This window comes from Eleginops maclovinus, chromosome 6 (assembly GCF_036324505.1).
Source record: "Eleginops maclovinus isolate JMC-PN-2008 ecotype Puerto Natales chromosome 6, JC_Emac_rtc_rv5, whole genome shotgun sequence".
Taxonomy (NCBI): Eukaryota; Metazoa; Chordata; class Actinopteri; order Perciformes; family Eleginopidae; genus Eleginops; species Eleginops maclovinus.
The window spans coordinates 20,937,881-20,960,375 of record NC_086354.1 but is presented as its reverse complement, the minus strand read 5'-3'; the positions used below and the strand labels follow the sequence as shown (position 1 = coordinate 20,960,375).

At 43.5% G+C, this 22,495-nt stretch overlaps 2 protein-coding genes across 2 annotated transcripts in view; one reads left to right on the top strand and one right to left on the bottom strand.

The window, feature by feature from the left end:
• ak5 (adenylate kinase 5) overlaps positions 1 to 982 on the top strand; it is a 61,301-nt gene extending 60,319 nt beyond the window's left edge. The window contains 1 exon segment of the mRNA XM_063886812.1: positions 334 to 982. Within this exon segment, the coding sequence (XP_063742882.1) occupies positions 334 to 399 (66 nt within the window). The 3' untranslated portion in view covers positions 400 to 982.
• A 1,731-nt stretch (positions 983 to 2,713) lies between these two features.
• On the bottom strand, positions 2,714 to 22,316 carry zzz3 (zinc finger, ZZ-type containing 3). The gene is made up of 12 exons (XM_063886712.1): positions 22,251 to 22,316; positions 14,758 to 16,555; positions 11,467 to 11,605; positions 10,455 to 10,602; positions 10,213 to 10,325; positions 9,508 to 9,579; positions 8,582 to 8,683; positions 8,152 to 8,247; positions 7,473 to 7,622; positions 5,481 to 5,615; positions 4,848 to 4,948; positions 2,714 to 4,375 (listed from the first exon to the last, which is right to left on the bottom strand). Exons 2-12 carry the CDS (start codon positions 16,488 to 16,490, stop codon positions 4,231 to 4,233), a joined length of 2,934 nt encoding a protein of 977 aa, XP_063742782.1. The 5' UTR covers positions 16,491 to 16,555; positions 22,251 to 22,316; the 3' UTR covers positions 2,714 to 4,230.
• Between the last annotated feature and the right edge of the window lie 179 nt (positions 22,317 to 22,495).

The window sequence follows — 22,495 nt, the reverse complement described above, 5'->3', positions numbered from 1 at the left end:
CCCCCTCTGTGTGGAGCTTCTTTCCCTGACGTCTGCACCGTCACGAGGGTCAGTAGGATTATCACGTACATTTTGTTCAGGCGGGTTTAACGTCATTTAAAATGAGCCGTTTGAAATGCCACATCAGAAGTGTGTGTGTGTGTGTGTGTGTGTGTGTGTGTGTGTGTGTGTGTGTGTGTGTGTGTGTGTGTGTGTGTGTGTGTGAACTCAAATGCCACAGCAGGTATTGAGGTCACCTGTCTGCTGTGAGCTTGCAGAGGTCGCTCTGCAGCAGACAGTCGCTGTCCTCAGTTCTGAAAGTCCTCAGACTCAGTTTCTTTTCTCCGTCTGCAGATTGACGCTGAGAGGCCACCAGAAGACGTCTTCGCACAGATCTGCCAGCTGATGGAGAACTTCTGAATTCCATCCATCCCCAACCTCTGCTGTCCAGGAGGTCCACCTGTGCAGGCCTTCCCCCAATTCGCTGGAGACTCACCCACATACCTTCACTCAGACACACACTCTCTGAACTGCATGTGCCCCGAAGTGAAACCTCTTTCTGCTTTTCACACTGACGAAGCGCCCGGTTTCATCACGTTCTGCTTCACCCACATGCATTGTCTCTCTCTTACATTGACCTCAATATATGCTGCCGACTGCCGGAGCGAGGCAGATAACTGTACTGAATAAAAAGCATCGCCTGCTGTGACTGAGAGCATGTTTCGAGTTGAATGTGAAAGCTCGCTAACAGGAGCACAGGGTTTCCGCGGCGCTGCAGAGTGGAAGTGTCTGCGTGTTCTCATGCTCTCATGCACAGCAACATACTCTGTATCGTAACAAGCATGCAAGAATTACAATCAAGCTTTTACTGCCTTTTGTGCGTCAAATAAAAAGCAGAGAAGAATTATTTACGAATGTCTTTATGTATCCGAGCTCATCGTGCAGGTGCTTGTTTGAGTCTGGTATTTAACATTCAATAAAGCCAGTGCATTTGCTAAATTAAGGATTTTTGAGTCTGTACTTTGGGTGGTTTGTGTGTACCCGGGTGTGTGTTGAGAGGGAATGCTAACAGCCGGTCCTATAGCGCCCTCTGCAGGGGAGAAGATCACAATACAGTAGATGGATCCAACAGTACCAGCAGCACTCAACATCAAGAAGTGTGTGAGGCGATCACTATAGCTCACATGTTGGGAGCAAAAATAAAAAGATGAATAAATAAATAAACATTTTTACATATTTTTGGCAACACCTGGAGGTTTCTACGTTACTTGAATTCTATAAAAATAACGATTTTACAGGAAATATTTGAAACAGAAGCACACATATTAATTATTAGCAGATGAAAGGGGATGATTTCGCTATGCTTCAAGGTGATTATCAGCTCCTGAAAGGAATAGGTTTTCCCTGTATTTGTTGTTTTCTGGGGATACATCTTTAAACAAAAGTGTTACTGATAGGTGCATGAGATCAAAAAACATGTACTATCTGAGTAGGAGTTTTCACATATTTAAGTTACTTGAAATATTTAAGAATTTATCACAGGCTTTTTAGTTCTTTTTAAGTCCCTGAAAAGCGTAAATTATGAAGTCTTGGTTCATCCAGCGCTCTGGTTTTGTCTACTAAACACCAGAGGTTAGAAGTAACTAATTAGAGTTACTCAAGTACTGTACTTAAGTACAATTGACATACTTGTACTATTTTATGCTACTTTGTTCTTCTACTCCACTACAGTTCAGAGGTAAATGGTGTACTTTTACTACACTACAAATACTTTACAGATTAGGATTAATGATGGTAAATATAATCAGCCCTTAAATCAGACTTTAGTTCACCTGGAGTAAATCAGCAGCTACCCTGCAGTATACAAAGCCATTCAAACTAGCTGCACCTTTACCAGCTCTGAGAACACTTTAATGATCAATCATTATAAAACATATCAGAGATATTATTCTGAAATGGACCAATCAGACAATGACTACTTTTACTGTCGCTACTTTAAGTACATTTAGAGGAGAGTACTTTCTACTTTCACTGGAGGAACATTTTGAATACTTTTACTGTGACAGAGTATTCCTACACTCTGGTACTTTACTCAAGTACAAGATCTGAGTACTTCTCCCACCTCGGCTTATTTATTTAATCTCTTGTGGAAAGAAAGTTTTAATAGACATTTGCATCTAGAAACTAGCATGTGTTGATTCCAGCTTCTCAAACATCTGTAACGTGTATAAGGAGTATCTTTGGATCTTGGTCTGTTAGTTGGATTACAATACATTTGTTTTACAATCAGATCTGAGACTTTGCCTTTTAAAGCTGAGCCTTTACGTTTAATGATGAAGTCTAAAGCTCTAATGCATTGATATTCTAAAGTAAAAACTGATTCAACCTCGATAAATCATCAAATTCTGAAAGGTAACAATTAAAGATCAGTCACAATTGAATTAATCTGCTGATTTCCTAATTGATCATTGGTCTATAAAAAAAACGTGTAAGCAAAAAGTGAAAAATGGATATCTTAAAAAGTCTTGTTTGTTCCAACAAATCAGTCTAAAACCAGATATTTAGACAATCATTTCATAAAACTGACGCAAATCCTCACAGGGAAGGAGGATCCAGAGATTTTCTGATACGTTTCTTTACTATTCGAGTCCTTGAATAATCGTTACACCTCTGAACTACCAAACCAGATGCAGAGCCAGCAATAAGAACCCAGGAACCACAGGTGTAGAAACACTATTTTCACATACTTTTATTTCCACGGTTCTCCTCTAGCATTTTTTTTTACATTATTATTTTTTATACATAAGAACAGACTGTTATACACAGATATTGAAGCGGGGCAGAGAGGGGGGGGGGGGGCAGGGGTGAGGGAAAGGAGACGAAAACCATACAAAATGGTGTCTACTCAAGCACAACAAAATCTATGTGTATAAAACTGTGTGGGCTGTTCCACTGTGGAGGCTCCAACCACTACCTCAATGCTTTTTTTTTTAAATAGATTAATAAAAATACAATCTTTTAAATGGACCTTTTTAAAGTGGACTGCAGAAATTAAAGAAGATCTAGAGGCATGAAGACTGGATCGATAATGGAGGACGATGTGGGTTGGTGGTGCCACGCAGGAAGGGAGGAGCTGTGGGTCAGAGGTGGAATTCCTCCCCAAAAACAAAAAGATATTGTTTTTAAAAAATGGCACACAGCAACTATCGCTGGCTACTTTTCACCATTTACTTTTACACTCAACATGATCAACAACGGCACACATTGGGGTGGGGGGGAGAAATAAAAATAAAAACAGAAAGGTTCCGGTCGCCTGCCTTCAGAAACATTTGCTCTCCGTGCTGTAGTGCTTCCCGTTTGACGTGTTTTAGTGGAGAGAGAGCAGAAAAGAAATCCAGATGAAAATGTGTGTGTGTGTGTGTGTGTGTGTGTGAAGAGTGAGAGCAGCATTGTGTGACAGTGGTAGGGATGGCTCCAGTCTGTTTAACACATACAGGTAGGTGTGTGTGTGTGTATGTGTGTGTGTGTGTGTGTGTGTGTGTGTGTGTGTATATGTATGTGTGTGTGTGTGTGTGTGTGTGTGTGTGTGTGTGTGTGTGTGTGTGTGTGAGCAGAGCGTGGTGTGTATCGGCAGAACTTTATACAGTCTGCGGCCATAAACAAACCCGCCTCTGCGTCACTCCTCTCGCAGCGACTCCTCCCGCTGCGACTCATAAATACTCAATCTACGGAAACCTAGCTAGGACATTTTTCACTCTTGCATAACAAGGCGACCACACACACACACACACACGTACAAATAACCGTGGTGTATCTTCACAGTCCGCTGAGACCACACGTCTCCATCAGACTGGTCTCCAGTTTGGGAGCAGCACAGGGAGGTATACTGGAGGGGGGTGAGGGGTGAGGGGGGGGAAGCCCTCCTGGAGTCACAGAGCTCGGGAATGTCGGTGTGCCTTCTTGTTTTTGTGTTTTTAAAAATAGTGTTTCTAATCACAGATCCACTGATGAACCTGGCTGAGGAGGAGCAGGATCCAACATGGCCGCCCTTTGCTGGAGTCAGGGAGGCCAGTTTGCCAACAGTCCCCCCCCCTCTCACCAGCAGCAGCACTGGGGTCTACTTTGAGGCCCCCCCGCCTGCCTGCTGGCCGCGGGTTAAGCGGTGTTCTTCACTTGTAGGATGGAGCCGTGCACAGAGAGGCCTGTGGGATACGTGGAGAGACTCTGGAGCGAGAGGCGCCGCCGGCCCTGTCATCTGTTGGCTGGAAAGTAGTTTGGGTCCAGGTAATTGTAGCCCGTGCTCTGCGGCAGGCAGTAGTCCCGGTCCAGAAACGTGTCCGGATGCTGCACCGGCTCCAGTTGGTGGTTCGGCTTGTGGGTCTCCGTCTTGAACAAACTGAAAGACGAGCAGTAAAACAGTTTAAAGATCCCCCGAAGAAAAGACAGCAGCTAAACCTGACCTCCAATGGGCTGTGAATTCAACGGACATATTTTCCATCTATACCTCTTTAAAATATAGTATACTTCCAAATATAATATGATACCTTAGGGATTCTGCCGGCCAATCCTAAGGACTAGATCGAACTCATTTGAATGGATCCATGTCAGCTTAAATGAGCCGTACCAGATGCTTTCTGTTTATGGCTAATCCAGAGAAGTTCATTACTGACCAAATATCCCTTGTTCCATAACAAGCCATCGCATACACACTTACAACGTTGCACATATATATTAAAAAAGGCAAAGTAACCACAGTTTAAACCATGAAAACATCTCTCTTCTAGGGGTACATTGTCGTTTTGTCCCATTCTAAATGCTAGCTGTTAATGAGGGTGTTTCTCTCTCTCGGCTGAGGAGGAACATCTCACCAGTCGGAGCAGTTGGAGCAGAAGTCGACCGAGTTGTCCTGCGGACAGTCTTGACAGTGCCACCTAACTCCCTGGATGGGATCCATGCCGCAGACGTCACACTGCACAAAACAAACACATCTTCAGAACAGCATCAACTTCTCTATGCTTCTTAATATAACAGTGTATGTATAACTCCATAACAGGGATCAGCAGACACTGATTTTTCAGGACGATAACATTTGAATGTCTTGACTGTATGTTACCACGCCATGGATAAAGTAGTGATTTGGATAAAGAAATACTACAGTAGTCCTATAATATAAAGTATTAATAATGTAACCGTTTCCTCTGTTTTCTACGAGTTCAAAGCTTCCTCTATTTCTGTTGTGTGTTGCATTGTGGGATATATAGTCCATTAAAGAATAGAGTAACTATAGGGCTGATTCTGTCATTTTTAAAACACACTGTACCTTGTTTAGAAATGTGAGAATAACTGTATAGTTGACTGGACACTGTCACTGACCAAATAACAGGTCTCACCTCTCCTCTGACTCAGGGTGTCCTCACCTCTCATGCATGGAGCTGGTATATTATATGTAGTAATATGTGTAAAGTTGGGGGTGTGTGTACAGATTGGTGCAAAGTCTTCACCTTGAATCCTACGTGCAGCATCCCGGCCTTGTCCTCGTGGATCTCCTGCAGCGTCTGTTTTTTCAGTCGCTTCAGCTCCAAAAGCTCTTTGTACTCCGGCAAGTTTCTCAACTCCACAGGTATAGCCTCTTCATCCTGAGCGTGAGGGAGGAAGAACAAACACACATTCATATGCACATACAGAGACAAAGAGACATGATGACTGCTCCGCTTCAGCAACATTTTATTTTATGCAAGTTGCACGCCCAGGTCTTGAAAGGAAATGTCTCTGTGAGAATGTGCAGAAGCAAACTTTCATTTCTTCCTGCAGACTGGGCCAAAGCAAAGGACAGCCTTGTGAGGGGCGAAATGATTGCAGCCCACGCCGGCAGCACCTTTGTGACTCCACTTCATGCGGGCGGTGTCGGAGGTTTTGTTAATGCGCTGGTGGAGATGGCGGCATGTGTTGTCAGCGGGGCGCAGCGACCCAGTTTCACTTAAAGGTTGCTGCCATCAAAGGATGGAGAAGGGAAATGTCAGCTCTTAGGTAACGGCGAGCGTCAGGAGCAACAGTTCAAATGGAAACGGCTGGGGCGACCCCCTGCTGATTTAGCCGTTTTATACAGAACACGCAGCAGTGATTAAAGTAGGGGGAAAGTCACAGGCGCTCATGATCAAATGCCTTATTTCAACAAAAGGTGTTTAAGATAAAGAGCGAACAGTCTGTGAAGGTGACTGTGTGCAGCTTCTTGGCCTTAAATGGATTTAAATAGACTTGTCAGGTATAAAACAAGCTTCCTGTAGACATGGCATGCAGCTTTACCCTCTCTTTATCGTGCAGGTCACAGCTATAGTATAGTTTATTGATTCACATACGTTTGAAAGTCCAGTTAGAGTTAGTCATATATATCTCTGTGAGCATAAACTCACTGATAACCTCTTTCCCTCAGCCAGGACACTGAAAATGGGACATGGATAGGTCTTCCAGCACGACAATGACCCAAAACATACGGCCAAAGCAACTAAGGGGTGGCTAAAATAAGAAGCCCATTTATGTGATGGAGGGGCCTAGCCAGTCTCAAGACCTCAATCCCATAGAACATCTTTGGAGGGAGCTGAAGCTTCCAGTTGCCAAACATCAGCCTCCAAACCTTAAGGATTTTGAGAGAATCTGCAGAGAGGAGTGGACCAAAATCCCTCCTGAGATGTGCACTAACATGGTGACCAACTACAAGAAACATCTGACCTCTGTGCTGTCCAACAAGGCTTTCTCCACCAAGAACTAAGGCATGTTTTGCAAGGTGATCAAATACTTATTTCCCCCATTTAAATGCACATTCCTTTATATCTTTTTTTTAAATGTACATTTCTGGATTTTGTTTTTGATATTCTGTCTCTGTGAAAATAAACCTACCATAAAAATGACAGACTGTTCATTTCTTTGTAAGTGGGTACACTAACTAAATTGGCAGGGGATGATATACAGGACTCCATATTTCCATTGCTATAACTACACTGTAGATGCTGTGTATATGAAAAGGACAAAACTGGTGGAAAAACCAGACCACAATGAGGAGAGAGCACACCTTTCAGATAACAGAAAATATTACACAGTGTTTTGTGAATATTTGAGGATACTTTTGTTCTATTGCTAAATTCTCATTCATTATTCTTCCCTGTGAGACATCCTGAAATCTGTGTCAGCGCTTTTCCTAATTAAAGTGCAGAGTAAAATATCTGGGGGGGGGGTTGATTAGAGATTGAAAGCTAGACTGAATAAGTGAGTTTTGGACTGAGTGTATGTTGATTTAAGCTCTAGGGGACACAGCGGAGGAGAGGAGGGGCTGTGAGCTTGTGATGAGCTTGATTAAGTAGCAAGTCTGCTCGGTGATCAGTGACACGGACAAGACAGGAGATCGGTTTCAAGATGGTCTCCTGGGACCGGTAAATAGGAGTTGGATTTGTGCAGAACAAGAACGTTTAAGTACGAGTGTTTAGTGTGATGCCACTGACCGAGTCATCAGCCGAGGCGTCCTGCACGCTGCTGTAATACGCTGCGCGCTCGTCTTCTTCATCCATGTAGACCGGAGGCTCGTAGGAGGTGAGGAAGGTGGAGGGCCGGTACAGGTGCTTGTTGAGGTGGTGCTGCCTCTTGCTGGACGCCTGAGGGATGAACAGGTGGAGTTAAAAGGAGCAAGCAGCTTCAAACAGTTCCTTTAAACATGTTCTGATATTTCATTTATCCAATAAAATAGCAACCACTACAAATAATACATACTTTCCACATGTTTTAAAGTAGGGCCATATTGATTGATACATCTTGTGTGGCAAAAGTATCCAGACTTAAATATGAAATAAAGACGCGATGCCCTTAGTTTATATTTAAACCTCATGAGTTATAGCTGACATTTCTGGGAGATATTGGCTGTGGAGTCTGCCTTTTCTCAAAAACAATGGGATTACGGTGCCCAAAACATCACAGAAAATGCCTCAAAAACTAAACAGCAACTTATCTTTTTTTTTTAAACTACTTCACAGCCTCTCTATAACACTCATTAACTCACAAAACAACAATCCTGATAAATAGCACTGGAGAGAAGTGATAAAATGTCCCTTTTACGTTCAAAAGAAAGCATTTTAATACCATTAGTAACTTGGTAAAGGGTTTAGTAAATAAATGACCTTCAAATACCTTCTTAGTGTACATGCACAGGTTGGGTGTCCTCCCAGGCACGGGGATCCCAGCTTTTGTCAGTTTGATGAAGTACTTTTGAACCCTACTCGCCACCTGGAATGTTTTAAAAGGAACATGGCTGTGTTAATGATTTCCAACCGAGGAACAGCTGCTTCAAGTAATTGAGGTCACACAAGTGTATGATCCTGCTGCTGGCAGGGGGTCCCTGCCTTTTAGCACAGTGTACAGGCCATGCAATGTAACAGTCTGGTTCCCTAGTAGAGGCACACAGATTTATCAGTGTCGAATAAAACGCAAGGACACAGGTGTAGGTCATTTTAAATATCATTTGTAAGTGTGTTAACAACTCAAAGCAGCTAATGACCATTAATCAAAGCATGCTTTCTTCCGTCCAATCTCTCTCTCTCTCTCTCTCTCTCTCTGTCACCTGTTTGGCTGTTCGATTGCCGAGCTCGTCAGCGATCTTCTGCCACCGTCTCGACTCCACTTCTTCGGGAGGGAACTTAACGAGGAGCTGCTCCAATTTTTTCTAGCAAAATATACAACACAACAGTTAAAAACAAGACAATGTTATTGATGCATGAATGATAATGAATGCATGGCTACCTTAGTGTTTCAACTATTTAATAAGATTCTATCACAAAAATGTATGTTTGATAGTGACTGGACTTTGGAGTGACCTGCCTGAGGAGATCAGGGCTGTAAACTCTGTGCACTTTGTGAGAATGACCTTTATTTGATTCTATTTATTTTGTACAGCTTTTTTTGTTCAACTCTTTGTTTTATCAGGTTGTCCTACTCTGTTTTACCTTTGACTTTGATTTTTTGCCATTGTTTTATAAGGTTTCGAGTTCATTTAATTCTTTATATTTAGTTGTGTTAGGTTTTTATTTTATTTGTATCTTTGTTTGAAAGGTGCTGTATAAATGAAATGTATTATTATTATTATTATTATTATTATTATTATTATTAATTGATTATTTTGTGAGAAACAGGTTTTTGAAAACAATATTATAATATCTGAGAAATACATAAAACATGTTTAAAAAGGATCCCTAAAATATAGCAGGGAAGCACGATATTGAAATAACCTGATATGGAAATTCTTATTTATTTCTAGGATGTTTCCACATTGCGATGTAAAAATAAAAGGAGGATCCTTAAAAAGGCCAAATAAACAAAGTACAGCAGGTCTACAAAGACTGTAAGCAGTTAATGGGAAACACCGGATAAGTTCTAGAAAGTTTTTATTTAATAAGAAAGTTGTAGTGTGACGTCTTGCATGTTAGATTGTGCATGCCTCTCAGCGTGCATGCTGAAATGATCCAACACGGTGCAGCGTCGAACACCTACCTGCTCCTCCACCGTCCACAGCTGGTTGAACGTGTCAGACTTGTTCGGCTGAGAGATCCTCCCCCTGATCAACTGTCAGGAAACATGAGTGACAGCCATGTTAAAAACCCAGAATAATGGGCACTGCGCCGTTTAAAAGAGATCCGTCAGTTTGACACACAAAGCCCAGCTGTCAGATGAGACTGGAGATGCGTCATTGGGAAAGAAAACGCGGAAAGAAAAACAGTAACACTTGTGACTGACAAACACAATCCTGGGAGATTTCAGAGTGTAGCCCTGGAGAATGCAAATGTGCCGGCCCAACACAAACAGGCCGTTCAAGAAAAGGAATCCAGCTGTTTGCTCAGAGCTTGGCGCCGGCTAATCCCAACAATCAGTCAAAAGTAAAAACCTGACTGCCTATACGGAGGTGTGGGGGAGGCGGGCTCCTCATGTTTCCATAGATACCATCTTTTGTGCTCACATGTGCTGCATGCTTAACTCTCCCGACGGGTGAGAATGGGGGAGAGGAGGCTGGAGGAAGCCTCGGCATGTAATGAGGTAACAACAAGATGATTTGTAGGCCAACCTACAGGAGATCGGTGACTCACCGGCTATAGATAGAACGGATGTAGCAGCGTCTCCACTAATGGTACACTGGGAGACGATCACCGCAGCAAAGTGTGTGTGAGTGTGTGTGTGCAGGTTATTTCAGCAGAGCCATACCTGCGCTTGCCTGCTGTTCTCCAGAGCGTCACTAGTGGGCAGAGAGGAGTACATGGTGGACGACTCGCCTTCCTTCTTGGGCTCTACTGGACTTTTTGGTCGGTCAGGCAAACCTGAGCGGAGGAGAAGAGCAGAATCAGTATTTTTATAAGAGTGAAAATAATCTTTATGTTGTTTATTTTGATCATAAAAGGGGTAAAAACTGCAAACACACAGACAAAGCATATGCAGTGTGAACATGCCTTGGTCAAAGACCAGCTTTAGCCGCCTGGTTTTGCGTTTCTTGTCGCAGAACTCTCTCTCAAAGTCGCTGAGGCCTGAGGTGTACTGCTCCCATCCGATGTCAGGGAGCTGCACGACTCGCTGAGGACGCGGCAAGCCCAAATTAACCTGAGGGACGCAAGAAGTGGGGGGGTTATAATCCATTTACAAATAAAATAATAAAACGGCTTAACTGCTTAGACTTTACTGCATCGAGGTTGGATATGTGACAATGTATGAGAAACAAACGAGTGAGGAAAAGTTTTGGGACATTTTTCTACTTTACGGAAAACTCCAGGCATTGCTCGTTTTTCATTTTCCAGATTTGTTAAAATAAATAGTGATTTCTAAATCTATATTCAACAGACTTGGTTGCTGGCCTCCATCTTTATACTGAGCGTGTCACCACATCATCTCAAGACGTGATTTTCTTTTGTTTGTATGCACACTCTGCAAACAAATGACCATATGCTAATGAGTGACAATACCATTTAAGCAGGTCCTGGCTCAAACACGTGCAGCAGGTGTTCTGATTGTATTCACGGTTTGCATTTACATGACTGCACACATGTATGAATTCATTTGCCGTAATATTTTATTTATAAGCTTTCAGAAATATCTCAAGTAGAAAGAAAGGTGCACATCCTGCCTCGTTTGTGAACAGGTGCAGAACACAATCTGAGTCATACACTGGAGAAGTGGTCTGCACACTGAATTACAAGAAGCTCCCAGATATTTATTCAAGCAGCGTTTCCAGCAGCCAGGTATCCCTCAGGCAAAAACCTCAAGAACAAGGTCTTAGGAGACACTTAAGAAAGACGTGAGTGAATACACAATAACCTAGATGTAGCACTAAATTACTCTTGGTTATTTATAATATTACAGCCACCGGTAAGTAGACGTTATGTATTGGATGCATTAGTTCGTACAGGTGGAGCACTTAAAATAACTCGTATAAAAGCTATTCAAGGACAATCTTTGCTCTTCTGTTACCCGTTTCTGCAGCTGCTCCACAAAGCTGATGGGATCGGCCAGCGCCTCCCTCTGTTGCCGCGCCAACGTCTCCAGGTCCAGGATGGCCTGCGTTCGTTGGGCCTCGAGGACCCCGATGGTCTGCAGCAGCCTCTGGTAACTGACACGCAGGAGAGCCCGGTTAGACAACAGTGGGAGGGAGGGCTGACATTATTCACCCTGACACTCGCACCGCTGCAGCGCATCAAAGTTTCAGAGCCCAGACAATGCATAATTCAATCAGGGAGCTGAGGGCGAAAGGCTGCTACAAGAAGGTTTAACTGGAGGTAAAAGAAGTCCCCATTTAACACGCCTGTAAATGACCTATATATGCAAACGAGTCCATCGGCAAGAAGTCTGTTTGTACGTAGTTATTTCTAATGTTCCAAAACCTGATTCCCAGCTAAATTAAGAATAAACCATCTCTGGGACACTGACCAGAGGAAGCATGTGTTTACACTTTCACAGGCCAAGCTGTGCAGGGAGAACGTTATCCAGAATTTTATTTTTGACGTTTTTTTGTGGCTATGGTTGAAACCGGGGCAGGATTAGCAAAGAGAGAAAGAAAAGTAAAGAATCACGAAACAAAAGAAAAGTCAACCTTGGTAAGTCTTTCAACAGACGGAGAGAATTTGCAGATTTGAAAGGAGTCAAAACTGATTCTTAATTGGCCTTTTTTTGATTCATATTCTATTCTATTTGTAAAATAAATTGTGGGATGTGGTTTGACATCACTATATAATATATTCTTGATGGCTACACAACATCAGCATCTTTATGCCGGCAGTGCAGCTCGTGGAAACACTGCTAACTGTGCACAGAAGCCACAAAAATCTAACCAAAATGATGATACAGTAGCTTTAAATCATTGCACCAGAAATTAAAGTCTCCAGTCCTTTCCACTTATTTTGCAAAATACACATTTAAAAAGGCATTGAGTTTGCAAAGAAATATGTGTCTCAAACCGGCTACGAAAAATCAACACAGAAACCAATCTATTGAAACTGCAGAGGGTAAATGAAAGTTCAAGGGGAGGAGAAAATGCACTTAAACCACTGCAACTCTGCTCGGTAACGGAGCGCCTCACTCAGTTTTCATAGCAACAGCGAAACCTTTGCATGACAAACACTGGCTTTTGTGGTGCTTGAGGAGCCGTCCACGCTGTACAAGTCTGACCTTTCCACTCACACCCTCCGGGGCCACAGAAGAGCTGCAAACTGAGCTGTCAGTGACTAAGTGTGCGACTGACGCGGAGGGCCTCCACTGTGCGCAGAGCAGGAGGAACGGACAGGAATGTGACAGTTTACTACATGGCTATAACCTAATGCAAGTGCTCAGTGAGGCAGAGCGGATCAATCCCCCCCCCCCTAACAGGACATGAATGAAAATCAATGCACAGGACAATTTATTCCACAGCTGCTGTGGTTTGAACATCCTGTAAGAAACATTCAAGCAGGTCACCAGTGCTTAACCTCATATCCCTTTATTAGTAACACACACCACCCCCTTGAGCTCTGGGTGAAGCTCTGCTGACCTTGTTCTGCATCACTGAGCGCTGTGCTTTAAAGCGAGCTGTAGATCTGTCCCTGCAGCCACTGCTGCACATTTCCTGTACTACAGCGACTCTGAGTCTAACGTAAGATCTCTGCAAAAGAAAACAGCACGCATGCAGACTTCCTCAGATGAACAGACAATCTGTGTGTGTATTAATCTGTTTACAGGAAATGAGGAGGACTTGGCCCAGCTTCTCAGACTCCTGCCAGGTGTCCGGGTACAAACCTGGTGTACCATTGCCACCTGCTGGGCCCGAACACCACTGACACACACAGGGTGCCAGATAAAAAGCGGGCAGGAATAAAGTAGTAGCTTGTCAAAGCCTGATAATGAAGGGTTGCTTTTAGAATATTTACATGGTATAGGTTGAAAGAACTGTGTCCAAATGGATAAAACTGCACAATGAAAATAAAGAATGTTCTGTATACACATCAATCATGTCCGTGTCAATTCTCCATATTCAGCAAACCCTAAAATGCATAGTCATGCTCCCTTAAAAATGAGTTCTTACTGCATTGATCAGAGCCTTCAGATACTCCTCGCTCAGCAGAAAGTAAAACTTGGCATGTCACAGAAACTTGGAATCGGAGAGCAGTGAAATCTTACTTGAAGCCAGTCTCCAAATTTAAAACATTGACCAATACGGGTGTCAAAGACAAACGGACCTCAGCTGCCGATGTCTCCAAGCACCAACCAGCCGCCACCCCCCCCCTCCTCTGAAGACGCATCATGAACCGGCTGACATGCCACAGTGGTTAGAAGGGCCTGAATGAGCGCAGCGTGGGACCTGTCCAGCATCACGAACATCCCATCCTGACAACTGACAATACACAGAGGAACAAACCCTACAGCGAGATACCCTTTCCTGTGAAATGACTCCTCTGACTGCGAGCCGGCAGATCGGAGGCACTCAGCAGAGTCATTTTTAAATCCAATCTCAGTAGGATATGGAAAGTGGGCAACTGGCAGCAAATTCACACAATCACAGCTCTCGATAGAAGGTGGAAATTAAACGCTTAAAACATGTCAAACCTGAACAAAACAGGAGCTAAAGATAGATCCTCGCTGATACTCGTGCATGCGCAACAACCTTAAAACACTTCTATGTGATGCTTCCTCTCATTCGTTTTTGAAGATGAACCTTCATTTATTCCCACAAGGAGGAAATTCAGCTTTCATTTCATTTCATTCAATATTGATTTCTAAAATGACTTCTCATTTGAACTTCTGTAGCTGTAGGTCAAGAAAAATAAATGATTCTTAAGAAGTACAACAGCGTCAACAACCGGAGATAAATGAAATCCGGGGGGAAGGAAAGAGTAACTGTATTCTCTAATGTTTGCTTATTTCTTGTGGAATAAGAACTTTTAAGGTTTCATCTCTTAAATGTTATATAAATGTAGGATATAGAACCTAACCATGTTCATCCTGGGGGGTGGTTCAGAAGAATCTACTTCTAATAACAAATACCTAAATAATAACCACAAGCATAGTAAAGGTTTTGGAAACAATGAAACTGCCTCCCTAAAAAAGACTTGAGGTTTAGATTCATTACTTCTAAAACACATTTTTAACAAAACCAAATCCTCCTCAGCTCAGATGGACTCCGGTTCATTCAGAGCCAGAGAGAGGAGTAACACAGCGAGCACAGAACCCAGTCCAACATGTGAGAGAGACGAGGAGGAGAGAGCATACTCCCCAGGGGGGGCTCCTACATACTCTTTGTTGTGTTTAAGAGCCAGGTGGTCCGATTCAAAGTAATACACGTCTGGCTCCTCCTCTTCATCCTCCTCCTCTGCAGGCTGGCTCCTCGTCACCTCCCTGCTTTGGTCCTCCTCTTTGCCCACTACGGCCACACTGTCCTCAGCCGTGGAGACCGGCCCTTCACAGGAGGGGACCACAACGTCTGAAGGAGCAGGTTCCTCCACCATAGGACAGTCCTCCTCCTGCAGCTCCACAACCACCTCCCCCTCTTCCCTCATGGGACCATTGTCTCGTGGAGGAGAGCTGAGCTTGGAGGAGGAGGCTTTGCCACCGGTGGCGGCCCTCCTGGGTGAAGTCCGCAGGGTGTATCTGTGTTCATAGAGCTCTGTGAAGGAGGGGGGCGTGCTGGATACTGAGGGGGTGTACCCGGGCTCTGTGGGGGAGGGGGTTGTTGCTAGAGGGGGTGTAGTTTCTCCTGAGTTGCTGTTGTTGTTGTTGATTGGACTACTGTTCATGTGGGTGTTAGTGGAAGAGGTGGAGGCGGGGGCTTCCTGCAGTGGTGTCAGCGGCCGGCCGTTGGTGTCGTGCTCAGTCTCGATCACCTGCTCCTCGTGGGAGACACACAACGGTTCGCCTACCACGTCCACCTCCACCTCCTCCACCTCCTGCTCCTTAGCCACTATCAACTCGGGGACAGGGTCCTCGGGGACAAAAGTCGGCGCAGGTGAGGCTGGCGACTCCCCTGAGCCGGAGACCTCTATCTGCAGAGGGACAGAGTTTCGACAAGGCACAGCGGGGTGAGGGGGTGAGGGAGCCGTCGTCTGACTGCCGTTAAGCAGCAACGGGGTGTTGGGGGCAGAGGGTGGGTTCGCACCAGGCTCTCCAGTGAGCGTGCTGGGTTCCTCTGCTTTATTCTCCTTAAGTCCATTCGAGGCCTTGTGAGCATTTGGGGGCCGAGTTGCCCCATCACACTCCTCGAGACCATCCTCCACCTTCCCCCCCGTCGGCTCATCTCCCTCTTTACTGAGGACAGGTGAAGCAGGAGAAGAGGTTTGGCTGGGGAAATCCTCACAACTGTTGTCCTTGCCAGGCTCCGGGACAGACACTGGACTGTCGGGTTTCAGAGGCTCAGGGTCCTCGTCGTGTCCCTGAGACTCTGCAGAGCGGGAACACCGCTTGGCCCTTTTGATTTGAGAACAGGCATCCCGCGAGCCCTTCCCTCTATCACAGTTCTCCGACTTCTCAGGACTAATGTCTTTCTCTAAACAGGACACACTCCGCTTCCTGGAACTGGTCCATTGCTCCACCTCAGCCGGAGCAGCGTTCGAGTCAGTCACCTTTTCCTGCAACGAGGCCTGCTGCTGGCCATCCTGCTGAGGGTCCTGCTTGGTATCGTGCTTGGTGTCCTGCTTTGAGTCCTGTTTAGCGTCCTGCTTAACATCTTGTTTGGTGTCCTGTTTGGACTCTTGCTTGCCGTCCTGCTTGGACTCCTGCTTGGACTCCTGCTTGGACTCCTGCTTGGACTCCTGCTTGGACTCCTGCTTGGACTCCTGCTTGGACTCCTGCTTGGACTCCTGCTTGGACTCCTGCTTCTTCTTGGGCGAGCGGGCCCTTGGCAGCGGAGAAACCGAGGTCTCCTCCGGCTGGGCGATGCTGCGGTTCCTGAGGGTTCGACCACAAAAGTTCTCATCCAATCCATTGAGCCCCACTGACGACCTTGTGACACGCGAGGAACGGGACGCGGCCATACTACGGCGGGTGCCTACAGTCTCCTCATCCTGGTGCTCTCTCTTCTGCAGCAGAATGTGGGCACCTACAAAACAAACAGATGCATGCATTACATTAGGTCAAAAATATCACTGAATTATTACATCATGAAACTACCTTTGCAACAACTAGAAGTTTGATTGGTGCCTCACGCTACGCATGCTAAAAATGAATTCATGAATGGTATCCTGAGTGTTTCCAACAAAAGCGTTCACCAGTAGGCCTTTGTTAAATACGGCATGGGTCATTGCTCAGCTCACACCAAGGGTATTGATTTATGCTGTCATTGTAGCTAAGCAACACCTTGTGTCCACGGGAAAAACTAGATGTCTTACCACAGGGCCGTACAGAAGAAAATGAAAGAGGAAGACAAAACATCAGGCAATAAAGACAGATCTCATTCTTTTGGTGCTGGAATTGACCGTTCTTTCTCTAGCATCTATTTGGGAAATATTGCAGCTCATATACTGGTGAAGAGGAATACCCATAAGCAGCAAGCAAGGAAAGTGTAAAAAGAATGGTTACAGACAGTGCCCCAAACACAGATTGACTGGATAGATGTTGTGACATTGTTGATCTATCAGTGGGTTGATAAATGTTTGCATTAGTGCTAAAAGAAATGGATTGTGTGTGTGCCCTCTTACAGTAATTATGATTCCATTACCATATACAGTGGCATGTATATTTATCAGTACATCAGTGTATGAATGCAATGGTGACTAACCGTTTGTTCTGCTATAACCTTTATTAAACTAATAACCAAGTAACACTTTGGCAGCACACTTAGAGCAGGTGTCCTACAGGTGAGACCTTAACGCACAGGCCACGTCCCTTTGTTGAATTTAGTACCCCTCTTTCACAATTTCCTGTCCATCACCCATGCAATACAAAAAAGAAAAAAAGGCCTGCAAGATAATACTTATAAAATCTCAGATCTTCCATTTAGCCTCCATCACCAATCACAGCCTCCTTTAATTTCACAAATGTCACAGCTTGAATCTCATCTGTATGTGCTTGGTAACGCCGGAGATAAAGGTGACTGCTGCGCAGCAAGCATTTTAACAAGGAAAAGCCCCTAAAGCTGTCAAGCAGATGACATATATAAAAAAGGGTAAACTGCTTGCACTGAAATCGAATGTGTGAATGTATTATTGAAGGCATATTTATTTCCTCCCAGCAGAGGTAACTGTGTGTTCTGTCACACACAGAACAGATAATGGTTGACTGATTTCTGACACAGAAGCGACACTGTAATGCTTACACCCAATTCAGCAGAGATAACACTGCAGACACAGGTTTGTCATCTCACACTGCAGACTGTTTATCTCTGAATAACAGGTGTGCCAGAGGACCAACAGGCTGCCATCCTTCCACGATTTATCAAAATGTGCAAAAATTGAAAAGCTCCAACAACAATCCTACACACGGCTTTACAGGCTTAGAGTTTGGATAACCACAGGAAGTTGATTGTCATATTCTAAACCTCTGACACAAATAAAGGCACAACAAAGATTTACCAAACATGCTTTGTGATTCGCCTGAGGTATTCCACGGATGAAGTGCTTTTCTGTGCATTTGGACAAACATGCTGTGGCTTACAGTGTAAACAGGAAAAATACAAACATAATGCTTCCATGCATTAATGGGTATTCAAATCTGAATAATGTATCGTATACCAAATAATCTGTCCACAAATACTAGGTAGCCTTCAAGCAAAAACAATTCAATATAACTGCACATTTCTCACAGCTAAAACACAGTTGTTATTGAGGCAAACTTAATTCCCTTAGCTTGTTATAAGCGTATATAGTTTCTGATTACGTTGATTCTGTCCATGGCATAAAGGTGAGGCAGATGAAAATCAATGTATCAAAACTAATATATTGTGACTAAAAACTGCTGTAGCTATCTCATTACAAATTAGGAGGGCACTCTGGGAGCCAAGGCTGTTTCAATTACTGAAAAATAATGCGTATATCCACTGAAAAAAACACATTTTCTAACAAACCCCTGCTCTTAAGAATTATGCCATCACTAGCTTAGCCATTGCAAATCAGTCGCTGCAACAACTGTCCTTTCAAAGATGCATACCAAATATTCCAGAACTGAAGGTAAAGCTACCCTCAGCTCATGTCCCAGGTCAAAGGTTGGTAGTAACCTCCACCCCGTGCTTTGTTACTCCCCAGAGCTAATCCCAAATGCTCTGACAGGAGTCTTCTCCACTGTTCTGTAACAACACCCTTCCCCCTGCTGTCAGTGGAGACATCACGTCAAATATTGTTTTCTGCTTCAAGAAGAGATTGAATAAACACCTCCCCAGCGTGAGACTGCAATCCTCAAGCTCAAGGACTTTAAAATACACAATTCTGCTTCATATATATTCCTCCTGAGTAGCTACAGATCACTGATGGGCTCTGCTAATGGTATTCATGAAGTATGTATTTGCTCGAGCGAAAAACAACTCGCCACAAATATCCTCGAGAAAAAACAATGAATCAAACAACAGATGACAATAAAAAAATGTAACATGGTAAAGGTCATTATAAAGTGACTCAGTGGAATATGATCTCACTTGGTGTCCTTTTGCAGAAAATGACACAGAGAGAGAATAGATTACAGCAATTAACAATGTGGACGTGGTGCTTATTTATATTCATTTCAATACATTAATCTGTGGCCCTGTCAAAACAGAGCTTTCTTTTTTAAAAACACCGTGTTGCTATTCCTGGGGAAATTGCTCCCCTCCTACACTGTGCTAAGGTAACACAACAACACATTTATATGATTTTCCTTCAGGGGGAAAACATAATAGTCACCTGGAACAAGCACTACCACATGCACAAATTACTCACACTCCGCTAAGGACTCCAGCTGAGAAAGCTAATGAGATTTGTCCATGCATAAAATAAGAGAGAGAAAGAAAAACAGAAAGGGGGGGGGGGGGGGGGATTCAGTCAGACTGAGGACTCACCCTTAGACTCAAAATCGACAAAAGTAATTAAGTCTGCTCATCTGACCTGCTGTCAAAAACCAGAAAACGAATCACTACTATTGAATGATCAGGGGGTTACCTTTTGGCTTTATCGAACATTTGCTCGCACCTCCTTTTCACTATAATCAACACATTGTTTTCACAGCTGACAAAGCCATTAATAAACAACTAATGCTGCCTTCAGGTGCCTGTCGGAAACGTCACGATAAGCTTTGCGCTGATGAATCAATGGAAAAGAAAGCAGGTTATTACTTAAATCCAACTACCTGTAGAGTCGGCTCAAAGGAATTTTAAAAAATGAGGCGTTGTGTCAGACATGTCATTAAATAAAGAGTTATAAAATGCCTGTTTCTATATGGTATTATTGGCTATCGTGAAACAGCGTCAAATCATGAGTCACAGCGGTGTTATAAACAGGTTTGAACTCTTTTCACCCCTAAAATGTTATTCAAATACAAATAAAGAAATACACAGAGCATTGTTTTGGGTACACTGCTCATAAATCATGTTAAAAATAAGGCCATAGTGTCAGACAAGAGGTCACAGACAGACATTGCTTTGTTTTATAGGGGTCAAATGCCGAAAAGGTTGTGAATAACTGCTTAAGACCACAGAGCAGCATTTGACTTGTGTTTTCACTTTACTGCTGGTGGTGGGTATGTGACGGTGGAGAGCTACTGATACAAACAGAAAGGTCCTTTGTGTGTATATTTTGTGTTTAGTTCGACACAGTAGACGATAAACATATATAGACACAATTAAAACACCTTACAGTAGGAATTAAAGTCCACAGTCACTATCTATTAATAAGTATTTAGCACATGCCATGTATTGCACGCCCCCAGTGTAGGTATCAACATAACATCCTCTCTTTTGTATGTGACCACAGCTTCTTAGGAAGGGTTTTAGTCATAGGAATAAATTACTTTTAACAGGGTTGTTTTGGATCTTAGAACATAAAAAATCCTTGTTCCTGTTACTGATTTTTTAATTTCCATCCCAAAATCCAATAGAATAACAATGATACTCTCAAATATTTGCAGAAAGGGCAAGTTCATTAGTCTTAACACAATAACTTGATTACAAATGTCACTGTCTTTGCTTATTAATACATGATTTAAGCGTAGTTGTATTTGTGCATAGTAGCCAATGTGTATTGTTTAGCTTTTGCCCAGCTTTATTTTCCTTGTGTTTATTTCTATAAATGTACATTGAGAGGGCCAAAAAACCTAGGTCACATTGAGTGAATATATACATACTTTTCCATGTATAGCTACGGATCCTGACAAGAACAGCTTATGCTCATAGGGACCAGTTTAACCATTAATGTTGAAGGTGTCATTGCCTGAATATTTGTTAGAGGGTGCAGCTACTCAGACAGTACCCATGTGTGATTGTAATTCTCAATCAAACCACTTCCTGTATTTGACTAAAGCGCGTGCTGGGTGAAGTTATATTAACACGTGCTGATTACTATTATCATGACAAGACCACGACTTACAGAAGGGTCATTTTGTATCAAAAACATTGGTTTCACTTACATTGTATGGCTGTAAAACCTAGTTACACACAAGTAAACACACAACACACACTTTACTAACTCAGTGTGAACACTATTGTTGGAGAAGCGGCTAAGCTAACACTTGAGTTTAGGGTGAGAAATTGCTTTTAGGAAGAGAAGCAAGCTTTGAGCCGGTTTACCGTTTAGTTGGACCGGTTGCTGACCTGTAGTTCAACACTTCCACAGGGCCTTTTGGCAACAACAAATCCAAGAAGTGTTGTTGGTTTACATACCAAACAGAAAAGCTCAAATCACAACATCCCAGCTCATCAGCTGCCGAGAGATTAATGTCTAAAAAGTTTAATGCTGTTTATCTGGAGACTAGACACCGCTGAAGCTGCATGTGCCGCCGGTTGGGTTAACACTAGTTTGCAGCAGGTTTAAGTTCGGGATAAAAAACTAAAACTGTCAGTTCATGAAGCTGGAGAGCAGGCTACATGTTAGCAAACACCAACTTCCAAGCGAGCGTTGCTGGACCTGGACGTTAGCGTCTCTTTAACTGGCTAACCATAGCTAACTAATTTACCGTTAGCTCTCCCAGGGCTAAATATAACACATTAACGCTTGAGACACCAAACTGCAGACTGTTGCACCCGTGAAATACACATAATATCCAACACGCTTCCAGTGACAACCAAGTCACAAGTACACAACAGTATAAAAGCCTGTTTTGTTCTTCTCACGAACGACTAGTTAGCCGAGTTGGCTAACGTTTCCTCCGCTAGTTATCCCACAAACTGCATCGTGCAGCGAAGAATCGTGGCGGTTTGTTAGCCCCTGAGAGAGCGACACTAACATGCTAGCTAAACTAGCCCGAAAACTGATACAGTCTTTAAGTCCACCAATGACACACAAACCAATGGAGGGTTCCCTACTAACATTGTATTTCACCGAGGTTTACAGTTCACACACCGACAGAAGCGGCTTGATTAACAGCAGTGCTATAACGGTAGTTAGTAACCAGTTAGCAGCTAACCACGGCTAGCTGCTGCAGCCGAGTAGAAGCTAGCCAGGCTAGCTGATTGTTCCGCGCATAACTTTGCCGATGTATTTGTGTACTGCCAACAATGCCGGTCATAGACATTTTTGGAGGGTTAATCAATTAAGGTTTTGTCATTTGTTGTAATACAAGCAGCGAACTGCAGGCACACTTCTAAATAGCGTTTGTAGCTCAAGAATTACACATACCTCACTTCCGTAAATTTGCTGCACGTTCGGCCGCAGCCATGTTTTCAATCCAGTCAACTAGTCGGGGTGTGAGCCGACTGAACCGCGCTCTCAAAACGCAACACTATACTGTACATTTCTGCTCTGCCAAGAGTGCAACCGGGCAACTCTTCTCGGGGTCACCTCGTTTATTAAATCATATATTATTGACAGTTTTACTATAATGGAACACAGTTTTGATCATTTACTTTTTCCTTTTGTATTTA

Coding starts and splice junctions, on each gene's coding strand:
- zzz3 (XM_063886712.1), bottom strand. CDS start 16,490: ATGGCCGCGTCCCGTTCCTCGCGTGTCACAAGGTCGTCAGTGGGGCTC. Junction 9,580..10,212: donor AGAACAGCAGGCAAGCGCAG/GTATGGCTCTGC, acceptor GTTTCCTGACAG/TTGATCAGGGGGAGGATCTC. Junction 5,616..7,472: donor ACGCCTCGGCTGATGACTCG/GTCAGTGGCATC, acceptor CCTCACGCTCAG/GATGAAGAGGCTATACCTGT.